Raw genomic sequence first — 12,797 nt, 5'->3', positions numbered from 1 at the left:
TTAGTAGAGACGGGGTCTCGCTCTTGCTCAGGCTGATCTCGAACTCCTGAGCTCAAACAATCCGCCTGCCTCGGCCTCCCAGAGTGCTAGGATTATAGGCGTGAGCCACCGCGCCCGGCCCTCCCAGCCTGTTTTGATCAATTTTTAAAGCCTAGTGTATTAGGTCCCTGGCAAAAAAAGACTGCACTTAGCTTTTAAATCAGAAATGAGAAGGTATTTCGCTTGGAGGGAAGTTAGCTGCTCGTTTCTTGAAGTGAGTTCAGACACCAGTCTCCGTGGGAGCCACCTTGCCAAAGTACTGTTCAGTTCTTTATAGTTGGAGCAAGTGGCTCTGTTGGTCAGCCAGCCTATAGTGGCATTACACTAGCAGGGGCTAGGATTTTGAACACTTTTGCAGTCACATTTCTGATCAAATTCTACTCTCCTGCAAAGGTTCCTGGTTTGATAGAACCTTTGGAATATTTTCCTTGTCCTTTCATCATTCCCAGGGAATTGAGAGAACTGTTTAAGTTACTCAACTCTATTAATTCTCAGAGGGGTTTTGGTCTCTCCTGTAAGGAGTTCAGAACCAGGCCTTCCCAATGGGTTGCCATGCTGGTTTGATTTTTAGACCTGGCTTGGTATATCTGGTCTCCCATCTGTGCTAGGGCTACCTGTGAATTTTGCCATGCTTTAATATCGTAAGTCATCTTGTTTAGAAGCAGTTCTTCCGTGGATTGATTGGTGAGGTTGGTTACCCTATCTTGAACCTTTCTTGTCATCTGTAAGTCGTTCTCACGGTGGCCATGTTATTTTGGCTTCCATTTTGGGGAAGGTCAAAAAATGAGATTTCGTTGGGACAGCTTTTTGGGGTCAGTTATTATTCTTGAGTTATAGTCTTATCTTTGCCCCTTACTTTAATGTCTTAGGTAAGTCAATTCCTTGGTTTTAGTCTCCTCTGTAAAGCAAGGATTACTTACAGACTCTAAGAGAGGGACAGCTGTATAGTTTTTGGGTGTGAAGTGTTTTGTGACCTGATAAATGTCCAACTTCTCATATGGTATTTATGCTCTGGTCAGATTCCAGGGATGTGACTATACCAGCTGTCAATAAACTTTGGCCCATGAGTCAGATCTGATCCATGGCCTGTTTTTGTGTGGCTCACAAACTAAGAATGTTTTTATATTTTTAAAAAGTTATAAAAATCAAGAAAATGAGAAGACAAGTCACAGATTGGGAGAAAATATTTGCAGAAGACATATCTGAAAAAAGACTGTTACCTAAAATACACAAAGAGCTCTTAAAACTCAACAATTAGAAAATAAGAGCAATCTGATTAAAAATATGTATAAAAGATCTGAACAGATACCTCACCAAAGAAGATAACACAGATAGCAAGAAAGGATATGAAAAGATGTTCAACCTCGTAAGTGATTAGAGGCTGGGTGTGATGGCTCACACCTGTAATCCCAGGACTTTGGCAGGCCAGGACAGAGGAGTACTTGAGGCCAGGAATTCAAGACCAGCCTGGGCAACAGAATGAGACCCTGTCTCTACAAAATTTTTTAAAAAAATTACCTGGGTGTGGTATCACATGCCTGTAGTCCCAAATACTTGTGAGGCTGAGATAGGAGGATTACTTGAGCCCAGGAGTTTGAGGTTGCAGTGAGCTATGATGAAGCCTCTGCAGTCCAGCCTGAGTAACAGAATGAGACCTTGTCTCAAAAAAAAAAGAAAAAAAAAAGTCATTAGCAAATTGCAAATTAAAACAACAATGAGATACCACTATACACCTATTAGAGTGGCCAAAATCCAAAACACCGACAACACCAAATGCTGACAAGGATGTGGAACAACAGGAACTCTCATTCATTGCTGGTGGGAATGCAAAATGGTACAGCACTTTGGAAGAAGTTTGACAGTTTCTTACAGAACTAAACATACTCTTACCATATGATCCAGCAGTCACACTCCTTGGTATTTACCCAAATGAGCTGAAAACTTGTCTGCACAAAACCCTGCACACAAATGTTTATAGAAGCTTTATTCATAATTGCCAAAACTTGGAAGCAACCAAGATATCCTTCAATAGGTGAATGGGTAAACAGACTGTGGCATATCTAGATGATGGAATATTATTCAATGCTAAAAAGAAATGAGCTACCAAGCCATGAAAAGACATGAAGGAAACTTAAATGCATGTTACTGAGTGAAAGAAGCCAACCTGAAAGTGCTATGTACTGCATGATTTCAACTATGTGACATTTTGGGAAAGGAAAACTATGAAGACAGTAAAAAGATCAGTGGTTGCCTAGAGTTGGGGGGAGGGAGAGATGAATAGGCAGAGTGCAGGATTTTTAGGGCAGTGAAAACTCTCTGTAAGTTACTACAATGGTGGATACATGTTATACATTTGTCAAAACCCACCAAGAGTAAACCCTAAATGTGAACTCTGGACTTGGGTGATAATGATGTGTCATCATAGATTCATGAGTTACAACAAATGTACCACTTTGGAGGGGATGTCATGCATATGTGGGGATGGGGGTATATGGGAACTTTCTGCATTTTCTACTCAGGTTTTCTGTGAACCTAAAACTTGTCTAAAAAGTAAAAAGTTTATACATTAAGGAAAAAAGGTTGTCAAAACAAAGAAAAATGAGCACCAGAGACCATTGCCTACTAAGGCTAAAATATTTCTTGTCTAGCCTTTTGCAGAAAAAGTTTGCCAAGCCCTGGACTATATCACAGTGGAACTAGAAGATGACGTGTTCAGTAATGCCCAGTCCTTTAGTTCTCCTGGGCATTCATTGTCTCTAATGGTAAAGTTGTTCTTATGAATTTCTGTTTCATTTGCAGGTATATGAGTGACCTAAAGCTGCAAATAAAGACGGAGAGAGAGCAGTGCCAACTGGGAACAGGGCAAGGATGCCAATTCCTCCTCCCCCTCCACCCCCACCTGGTCCTCCCCCCCCTCCCACTTTTAATCAGGTAGGTAGTCCTTCCATCAGGCTATCTCAACCTTTTTTCTTTTTTTAAATGGAGACAGGGTCTCACTGTGTCACCCAGGCTGGTCTCAAACTCCTGGGCTCAAGTGATCCTTTTGCCTTAGCCTCCCAAGTAGCTGGGACTACAGGTGTGCATCACCACGCCTGGCTTCTATCTCAAAACCTTTGAGTAAATAGATTAATGCCCTCACAAACTGTTTCTTTTATCCCTTTTGGTTAAAAATTCTAGATTTTCCTACCCATAGCATTCTTTTTTTTTTTTTTTTTTGAGACAAGAGTCTCGCTTTGTTGCCTGGGCTAGAGTGAGTGCCGTGGCGTCAGCCTAGCTCACAGCAACCTCAAACTCCTGGGCTCAAGCAATCCTTCTGCCTCAGCCTCCCGAGTAGCTGGGACCACAGGCATGCGCCACCATGCCCGGCTAATTTTTTCTATGTATTTTTAGTTGTCCAATTAATTTCTTTCTATTTTTTTTAGTAGAGACGGGATCTCGCTCTTGCTCAGGCTGGTTTCGAACTCCTGAGCTCAAACAATCCACCTGCCTCGGCCTCCCAGAGAGCTAGGATTACAGGCGTGAGCCACCGCGCCCGGCCTCTGTGTTTTTTTTTAACACTTAAATTTTATAATTCAGCTAGAATTTGTTTCAGAGTAAACTATGACGTAGGGATTTAACTTTATTATTTTTCCCCCAAGTTAACTAATTGTTATTAACACTTTATATTTAATAATCTAACTGTTCTGCACTGATGAATTACATATTTATTATTTCTTTTATAAAGCTGGGCCTGCTTATGGACTTGGTGTTTTATTGCATTTATCTAGTTACCTGTCCCTGTGCTCCTGTTGTAGTTGGTCCTAGCTTTTGGTGGTACACGTCCCATTTTCTTAGTTTTTCTCATATGCTTAATCTTCCAGATGGATTTTGGAATCATTTGTAATGGCTTCCAAAAAATTCCATATTTAAAAAGCTCTACGCTTATAAATTGTATAAGACTGAACAAATATATATTGAGTCTTCCTATTCAGGAACATGGTATCGATGTGTTGCATTTTAGGTACATGAAGGATATTCATTTGGAGATGTTCTGTAGGCATTGACATATATGGATGTGAAGCTCAGGTCAGAGAGGAGGGGACGAGATACAAAGGTTTGAGATTTTGGGCATCTAGGTGGTATTCAAATCCTGGGACTGCATGGGCTTGCTCATTATTTAGATAGAGACTGAGGGTAATATTCTGGGAAATGACATTTAAGAGGTAGGTGGAAGATGAAGGACCTGAAAAGAAATGCGATGTGTTGGAAGAGGCAGTAGAGAGACTAGAAAAGGCATGGGGCTTTGAGACAATCATGTCAGCATTCAAATCTTGGCTCTTGGTTTACTAATCATGTGACATTAGCTAAACCTTTATTTCCTCATCTTTGGAATGAAAATAATATAGTCTATGTAATAACATAGTTTAGAGGATAAATCGAAGTTATAGGGAGACAGTAGGATATGTTAGATGAGATAAGATAGGTGTTTTAGAGGCATCATTGAGGTTGGATTCTTGCTGTACTGTTTCCTAGTTGCATGACCTTGGGAAGCTATTCAGCTTTTGGCCCACACTTTACAAATGGGGGTAATGATAGTAATACCTTTGTTATAGGAATATTTCAAGATTTAAATGAGATAGTGCAAGTAATGTGCTTAGCACAATGCCTGAGGCATAATAGGGATTCAATAAATGTTTGCCTTGATGATGACGATATGAATAGTGTCTTACACACAAAGCCGAGCGCATGGATAACTCAGTAAGTGTTAGCGTAGGCCTCCCATCAGAAGCTTCTGGATAGGAGGAAGACCTATATCCTTCACAGAAGGTAGAACAGGACAAAAAAAGAGAACCAGAAGAATGATAATGCACATTGGTATTGCTATTTGGCACATGTATCTGATGAGTTCAGATAGGCATCTCATGGAATCTGGTTTGGTTTAAGTCATTTATCCCACGCTTGTGATGAAAGGAACTATTTAGGGTGAATGTACATTTCCCTCTTCTTTCAGGCAAACACAGAGCCGCCCAAGCTGAGTAGAGATGAGCAGCGGGGTCGAGGTGCCCTCTTACAGGACATTTGCAAAGGGACCAAGCTGAAGAAGGTGACCAACGTTAATGATCGGAGTGCTCCCATCCTCGAGAGTGAGTCTAAGCTTCACTTCTAGTGAACCAGTAGGATCCCAAGATTGCCTTGGAGACTTGGCTGGGCTGTCATTTTTATTGTTGGGGCTTGATGGGAGAGTTTTGTCCTGGGATATCCTTTGGCTCTCTTCCCATTTGTTCATTTGAATACCTTAGAAGTTTTTTCTTGACCCTTGGGAAGCATTCTCAGGGTTAAGATGACCATCTCCTACTGTAACTGATGCTTATTAGGGCATAATCATGGCTGTTTTTTGAGGAGACTACCACATTCCTAGAAATCCCTGGGCTGAAGCCAAGGACGGTTGTATAATTGCTACAAGTGTCCATTCTTGTAGGCCTCTGGAGAGTTTGCTCACCCCTGGGTTCCTGAGCCGTTAGCCCTCTGCCATCTGGAGAGGCAAACCCAGAGAACTGTGTTGAACATTTCTTTTTTTTTTTTTTTTGAGACAGAATCTCACTTTATTGCCCTGTCTAAAGTGCTGTGGCGTCACCGTAGCTCACAGCAACCTCAAGCTCCTGGGCTCAAGTGATCCTCCTGCCTCAGCCTCCCAAGTAGCTGGGACTACAGGCATTGCCACCATGCCCAGCTAATTTTTTCTATTTTTAGTGGAGACGGGGGTCTCACTCTTGCTCAGGCTGGTCTCAAACTGCTGAACCTCAAGTGATCCTCCTGCCTCAGCCTCCCAGAGTGCTAGGATTACAGGCATGAGCCACTGTGCCTGGCCTGTTGAACATTTCTTTAACCTAGTTATCACTTTGCCCTAAATAAGGGAAGACTGGCTCCTTGTTCTTTTTGTTCTTTCATCACAGCAAAGTGTTTCATCCCTGCATGAAGCTGTGGAGCAGAAGGGCCTAGTTTTTTTTTGTTTTTTTTTTTTTAATAGAAAGGCAAAAACAAGATTGGTTTGTTTGCAAATTATAGCCCAGATAGAGGAGGGGTTTCTCTTCAGGATTGACTTGGCCACCAGCTCAGAGCACATGAACTGAAAACTCTAATGGTGTGCTTTCCAGAGCCCAAAGCAAGCAGTGGCGGTTATGGCTCTGGAGTAGCTGCCCTGCAGCCCAAGGGAGGGCTCTTCCAAGGAGGAGTGCCGAAGCTTCGACCTGTGGGAGCCAAGGACACTTCAGGTACCCAATAAGTACTTTCTTAGGATATTTGCCAAGCATATTAATTTCTGAATTGTCCCAAGTGGGCCATCTCAGGTTGAGGAGTGTGGTAGAGGTGGGAGGAAGGAGGAGGGGCACAGGGGAGGAGTTAGAGAATAGAATAAAGCAAAAGGTGAGGGATTAAATAAAAATGTATTCAACTTGGATAAAGAAAATGTGGTATATGAATACTATTATACTGCGAGTGTATGTATGTATTATACTACGAGTATAATAGAATACTATTCAGCCTTAAAAAAGAAGGAAATTCAGTCATTTCTGACAACATGGATGAACCTGGAGGACATTATACTAAGTAAAATAAGCGAAGCAAGCACTAAAAGACAAATACTGTATGATCTCACTTATACTTGGGATCTAAAACAGTCAAATTCATTCATAGAAGTAGAGAGCAAAATGGTGGCTTCCAGAGGCCGGGGGAGATCGGCAGTGGGGATGGAGGAAGGGGAGATGTTGGCCAAAGGGTACAAAGTTTCAGTTAGACAGGCGGAGTAAGTTTGAGTGATCTATAGCATGCATGGTGACAGTAGTTAATAATAATGCATATTTCAGAATTGCTGAAAGAGTAGGTATTAAGTGTTCTCACCACAAAGAAACAAGTTGTGAAGTGACAGATATGTTAATTGGCTTGATTTAATCATTCTGCAGTGTATGCCTGTAACATTACATTGTACCCAGAAATATATACAATTATTATTTGTCAAAAATAAAAGTAAATTTAAATAAAAATAGATAAAAATGTATTTGTCTTATATCAGCAATATTTGTTAATGGGCCCTGAGCCTAAAACCAGATTAAAACCCGGAATTATGCAGGTACTTTACCTGCTGCCATGCAGGTTACACTAAAGAGGCTGGGTGAAGTGGAGCTACTAACCAGTATATATCTAGCTCTGTTGACCCAGTGTTGTCCTGGTGTATTTGTAGAGAACCTAGCTGGTAAGCCAGCCCTGCAAGTCCCCAGTTCTCGAGCTGCTGCCCCAAGGCCTCCAGTGTCTACAGCCAGTGGGCGTCCTCAAGATGATACAGACAGCAGCCGGGCCTCACTCCCAGAACTGCCCCGGATGCAGAGACCTTCTTTACCGGACCTCTCTCGGCCCAATACCACCAGCAGTACGGGCATGAAGCACAGCTCCTCTGCCCCTCCCCCACCACCCCCAGGGCGGCGTGCCAACGCACCCCCTACACCTCTGCCTATGCACAGCAACAAAGCCCCAGCCTACAACAGAGAGAAACCCTTGCCACCGACGCCTGGACAGAGGCTTCACCCTGGTCGAGATGGACCTCCTGCTCCACCCCCAGTCAAACCACCTCCTTCCCCTGTGAATATCAGAACGGGACCAAGTGGCCAGTCTCTGGCCCCTCCTCCACCGCCTTACCGCCAGCCTCCTGGGGTCCCCAATGGACCCTCCAGTCCCACTAATGAGTCAGCCCCTGAGCTGCCACAGAGACACAATTCTTTGCATAGGAAGACACCAGGACCTGTCAGAGGCCTAGCGCCTCCTCCACCCACTTCAGCTTCCCCCTCTTTACTGAGTAATAGGCCACCTCCCCCAGCCCGAGACCCTCCCAGTCGGGGAGCAGGTAAGTGTTTGGAAGCACCTTTTTTTCCTTTCTTGATGTGAGTTGAATTTATCTTTTCTTTTCAGCCTCTTCCCCAAAACACCCCGTCAGTGACTGAAGACAATAAGAATTCATTTATTTATTCAGTTGTTTTACTGAGTGCCTTTTTATGTGTCTGACTCTGTTCTTAAGGAAATAGCAATAAATAGAGAAGACAAAAGCTTCGTGTTCTGGACAGTCCGACAAATAAACTAGCAAAATATTTAAATACATAGTATGTAGTATGCTTTAGAGAAATACAAAGAACAGCAAAGGAATAAGATATACTGGAGTGGGGGTAGTATGGTGATATTTTAAATTGGAGGGAGCGGGTAGAGTCAGGAAAGTCTTTACTGATAGGGTGATTATTTGGCAAAGACTTGAAGTCACGGGGAGAATAGCTATTGCAGGCAGTAGGAATAACAAATGCAAAAGGTCCTGAGGCAGAATTACTCTTGAGAGGTCTTTTTGGGGAAAGCAGTAGGGCTGTGGTGGCAGGACTAGAACAAGTGAGGGGCAGAGTGGCAGGACATGGAAGTCAAAAAGCTAGATCTCTAAGGGAGAACGTTGTAGGACTTTGCAAAGACTTTGGGTTTAACTCTGTGTCAGATGGGCAGCCACTAGACAGTTTTGAACAGAGAGGTAGCGTGATTTGATTTACCTCTTTAAAAGACCACTAGCTTCTGTGTTGAGAGCAGACTGCAGGAGGACCATAGTGGCAAAAGGAGCCTGCATAAGAGGCTATTGCAATAAACTGGGCAGATGGTTAAGACTGCAGCAAGTTTGGGAGAAGATAGTTGTTTGGTTTTAGACAAGTTAAGTTTGGGATGCCTGTTAGACATTGAAGAGGAGTTAATGAATTGGTGATGGGCTATCAAACCTCTGAAGTTCAGGGGAGAGGTCTGGGCTAAAGGGAGATATTTGAATGGTATGGAAAGCCTCATGCTGGATGAACTCACCTAGGGAGTGAGGATAGCTAGGAAGAGGCCTGAGGCCTGGGGCCCTCCTACGTTACAGGCAAGAGAGATGAAGAGTACCCAGCAGAGGAAACTGAGAAGAGCCTCTAGTGAGGAAGGAAGGAGAAAAACCAAGAGAGTGTTGGAAAAACTCCAAGGTAGAATGAGTGATCAGCTGTGTTCAGTGCTGCAGATGGGTGAAGTAAGTTGAAGACTGAGGACTGACACATTGGTCTTAGTAACATGGGACCCTTTTTGAGTAGTTTCAGTGAGTGGTAGATGGTGAAGGTGAAAGCTAAATTGAGGCAGGGTGCGGTGGCTCACGCCTGTTATCCTAGCACTCTGAGAGGCCTAGGCAGGAGGATTGCTTGAGCTCAGGAGTTCGAGACCAGCCTGAGCAAGCACAAGACCCTATCTCTAAAAAAAAAAAAAAAAAAGAGAAAGCTAAATTGGAGTGCGTTCAAGAATACAGGAATAGGAGGAGAGGAATTAGTGATATCTGTGTAGAAATCTCTTAAGGAGTTTGCTGTAAAGGGTGAGGGGTGAAGATAAATGGAATGGTTGCTAGAGGAGGCTGTGGGGTTGAGACTTGAGGTTTGGGATATCCAGTTTGGGATATCTATTTGTATTCTGATGGAATGAGTAGCATGAAACCAGTGGAGAGGGAAAAAATTTAATTGGGAGAGAGGGAACAAATTGTAATATCCTTGAGGAGGCAAGAGAAGATAGAGTCTGGTCCATAGGTAAGGGACTGGCCTTATATGGGAACATGGATAGTTCTTCCATGGCAACAGGAGGGAAGGCAGAGCAAATGGGCATAGAAGCAAGTGGGTAGGTGGGTGTAGTGGTAGGATGGTAGGAGCATGTGGAAAGTTTCTTCTAATTTGCTTCTGTTTTCTTGGTGAGGTAGAAAGCAAGAACATCAGCTGTGAATGGGGTGAGGGAAGGAGAAGGAGACGTGAGGAGAGAGAAAAGGCATAAAATGGTCATCTGGAGCGTGGGAGAGTGAATGGACTAGGGAAACGTGTGCTTGGATAGCCAACCACACGAAAGGCCCACTTGAGATTAGGGGCATACATTTCAAGTGAGATTAATCATCATGGTACGTGTTTGTAGCAGAATAAGGGTGGGGTTGTATAATATTTAACCAGCCTTAGCATTTTTAAGGCATGCGTGACTATAAGGGCGAGTGGGGCAGGGAGTGAAGGGTGTATGTAGGGAATGATTGTGATAATGGGCCAGGGAGCTTATGCTGGGTGAGAAGGGAATTAAGTAACCCTAGAAAAGGTAAAAGAGGTAGTGTGATCTTTTTACAAAATAGCACGAATGACATGTGAGAGGAGAGGAGCCCAGGACTACTCTTTGGGGCCTTATTGGGCCTGGGAATTTTGGCTCTCATACCCTTGTATTGCTGGACTTTGAGCCACACACTCCACAAGTGGCTTTTTGAGCTTTTATTTTAAAGTCAGTCTCTACAGGTATAGAACATTGATGAAGAAGTTATATTGTCTAGAAATAGATATTAAAAACCCATTAGTCTGTGCTGCTGCTTGGTTAGGTACATACAGATTTGCAGTATAGAAGCTGGCAGTCTAACATGGGGTAGTCAAGCAGTAGCTTCATACATTCCTGACCCCATATCTCCCTAGCTTTAGCCATAAGGAGATAATCCTAAGGTGGTCCTTGATTCTATAAAGTTCAAATTAAAAAAAATGTTTTTAAACCCTTTATTTGAGCAAAGCTCATGTCTTTCTAACCTCATCCAGAAATAGAAGCAGAGAAAAATGCAATTTCTGTAGGTTGAACTGAGTAGTTTTAAGTGTCTGCAGACTTCTTGCTTCCCACTTCTTAGTTCCTTTCTCTGTGGTTTCTTTAGAAAATTTTGAAGTTACGAGCCTTGTTCTTCTGTGCATTAGCCATCACCAACTTTGAGGCCTGGCAGAGGCCTCCACTTGCTTTCCTTATCAGTAACCAGAGCAACAGTTCTTAAGAAAGATACACTGGAGAAAAATTAAGATAGTTTAGTCAGAGATCATTTGAGTAGTGGCTTTATTTGCTCTATGACACTGGGCAGATCACTGATTGTCTGAGTTTCCTCATCTGTAAAATGGAAGTACATGTGAAAGTGTAGTGTGCTGATGAATGTTACTGGTTTTATGTAGAGGGCTTCAGGTAGTTCATGAACTTATCTCTATTATTAAATCATTTTATAGTAATATTACGTGATAATGTACTTTTGTCTCTGTGAATTATTTACATTTGAAAGGGTTGGCGTCTTTTGCCTTCCCAGGGTGGTCAGAGACCCAAAAAAGCAGTGTTATTCATCCATAGAGTTTGTTTCCAAGATTTTTCTTTTGCCTGAGTAAAACAATTTTTTTCCATTTTTAAGGTTATTTTTTTACAAAAAGAATTGATACCATCATGCTTTCCTCAAAATTGGGATTATATTGGATTACAAAAGGCAGTCTCCCACCCTAGGGCTTCTTTTGCAAATGGATTGTTTTTTAGGGACCAGGGATCTGGCTCTGTCACTTGAAACAGTCTTAAAACTGGATCTGGCAAAGAGCGCAGAAGGTTATTGGAGGTAGTGGAACCTGGTGGGGATGACCCTCCCTGAGGCAGAGAGCTGGAAGAGCCAAGCAGGTTGCTCTTGTCCTGCTCTGTTTTACCAGTTCAGATTGGCTTTTGTCACTGTCACCTGCCCAGTATCTAGCTGCTATCCTCGTGAACTTAACTAACCCTGTCTACCTTACTTCCTGGCCATGGCCTAGAAGTAGATACAGATTCTCAGGGCCCTGAGGAATCTGGGTTTTAGGGAATATTTTGAGGGTGACCTGAAAGACCTTTAGTCTGGGCAGGTTTGGAATGAAAACAAGGCTCAGAGATCTGCTGGGAGGTGTTAAGGAGATTTATTTTTAATTACTGCATCCAGTGGCCCCTGTTCATAATATGTAAACAGACCTTGAAAAGAGGAGAGTTGACATTGGGAGTTTCTTATGGGAAGCAAAAACTAACATTTATGGGGTCCACTGTGCGGGAAGTTTGTGTGTACATACATGATCCCATTACTGTGTTACTTGCTCAACTATGGTCACGCTACAAAAATTCTGACAGGAATTCAGGAGGAATAATAAGATATGCTTTTACTACTAAAACAAGATTGTTAAACCAAGTAGTCTCTCCATGTACTATTTAGGTAACAACTATTTATTAAATGTGGCCTAGGTACCAGAAGACACACTTCCAACTCACTGGATTGTAGATCTAGTTGGGGGGATGAGATACATACAACTTAAGGTAGTTATGAAAAGCAGTTACGGGGGTAGCGGAAAGAGCAGACATGTGCTTAGTGTATTTTTATTAGATCTGTGACCCTAGACAACTTGAGTACCATTTTCCTCATTTATGAAATGGGGATGACAATACATACTTTCCTAGGGTGGCTGTAAGAATTTTTAAAGATGTAGTGCATATGAAATGCCTGGAACATAAGGGACTCCCAATAAATGGTAGCTGCTATTGTTGTTAATAGTTTAATGCAGAGCATAGGAGTAATACAGCTTAAACACATCTATTCCAGTGATGTTGCCATTTGTTCAGACATGCTTCTGACATTAACTTGGTGGCTAATCTTTGTCTTTTAAGGGCAAATTTCATTTTTGAAAATGGCCAAAAAACAGAGTCAGACACAAGTATGAATATTTTCATTGTTGGTGGTGAGGCAACTTTACAAATGAAATGGGACCATCATATAATGATATTTATGGCTCTGTCTCATAACCTGGCTTTGGAGGCAGTTCTAGAAGAGATATTTGAAATTTTTTTTTTTTTTTTTTTTTGAGACAGAGTCTCACTCTGTTGCCCGGGCTAGAGTGCCGTGGCATCAGCCTAGCTCACAGCAACCTCAAACT

The 12,797-nt window shown here is 42.5% G+C and overlaps 1 protein-coding gene across 1 annotated transcript in view; it reads left to right on the top strand.

The window, feature by feature from the left end:
* WIPF2 (WAS/WASL interacting protein family, member 2) overlaps positions 1-12,797 on the top strand; it is a 40,501-nt gene that overhangs the window by 21,008 nt on the left and 6,696 nt on the right. The window contains exons 2-5 of the mRNA XM_012661630.1: positions 2,839-2,970; positions 5,030-5,162; positions 6,174-6,290; positions 7,256-7,912. Of these exons, the coding sequence (XP_012517084.1) occupies positions 2,908-2,970; positions 5,030-5,162; positions 6,174-6,290; positions 7,256-7,912 (970 nt within the window). The 5' untranslated portion in view covers positions 2,839-2,907. The remainder of the gene's footprint in view (positions 1-2,838; positions 2,971-5,029; positions 5,163-6,173; positions 6,291-7,255; positions 7,913-12,797) is intronic.

Source organism: Propithecus coquereli, unplaced genomic scaffold (genome assembly GCF_000956105.1).
Source record: "Propithecus coquereli isolate 6110/MARCELLA unplaced genomic scaffold, Pcoq_1.0 Scaffold119, whole genome shotgun sequence".
NCBI classification, from domain to species: Eukaryota; Metazoa; Chordata; class Mammalia; order Primates; family Indriidae; genus Propithecus; species Propithecus coquereli.
Note: the sequence above shows the minus strand (reverse complement) of the source record. Positions and strands in the feature narration are given on the sequence as shown.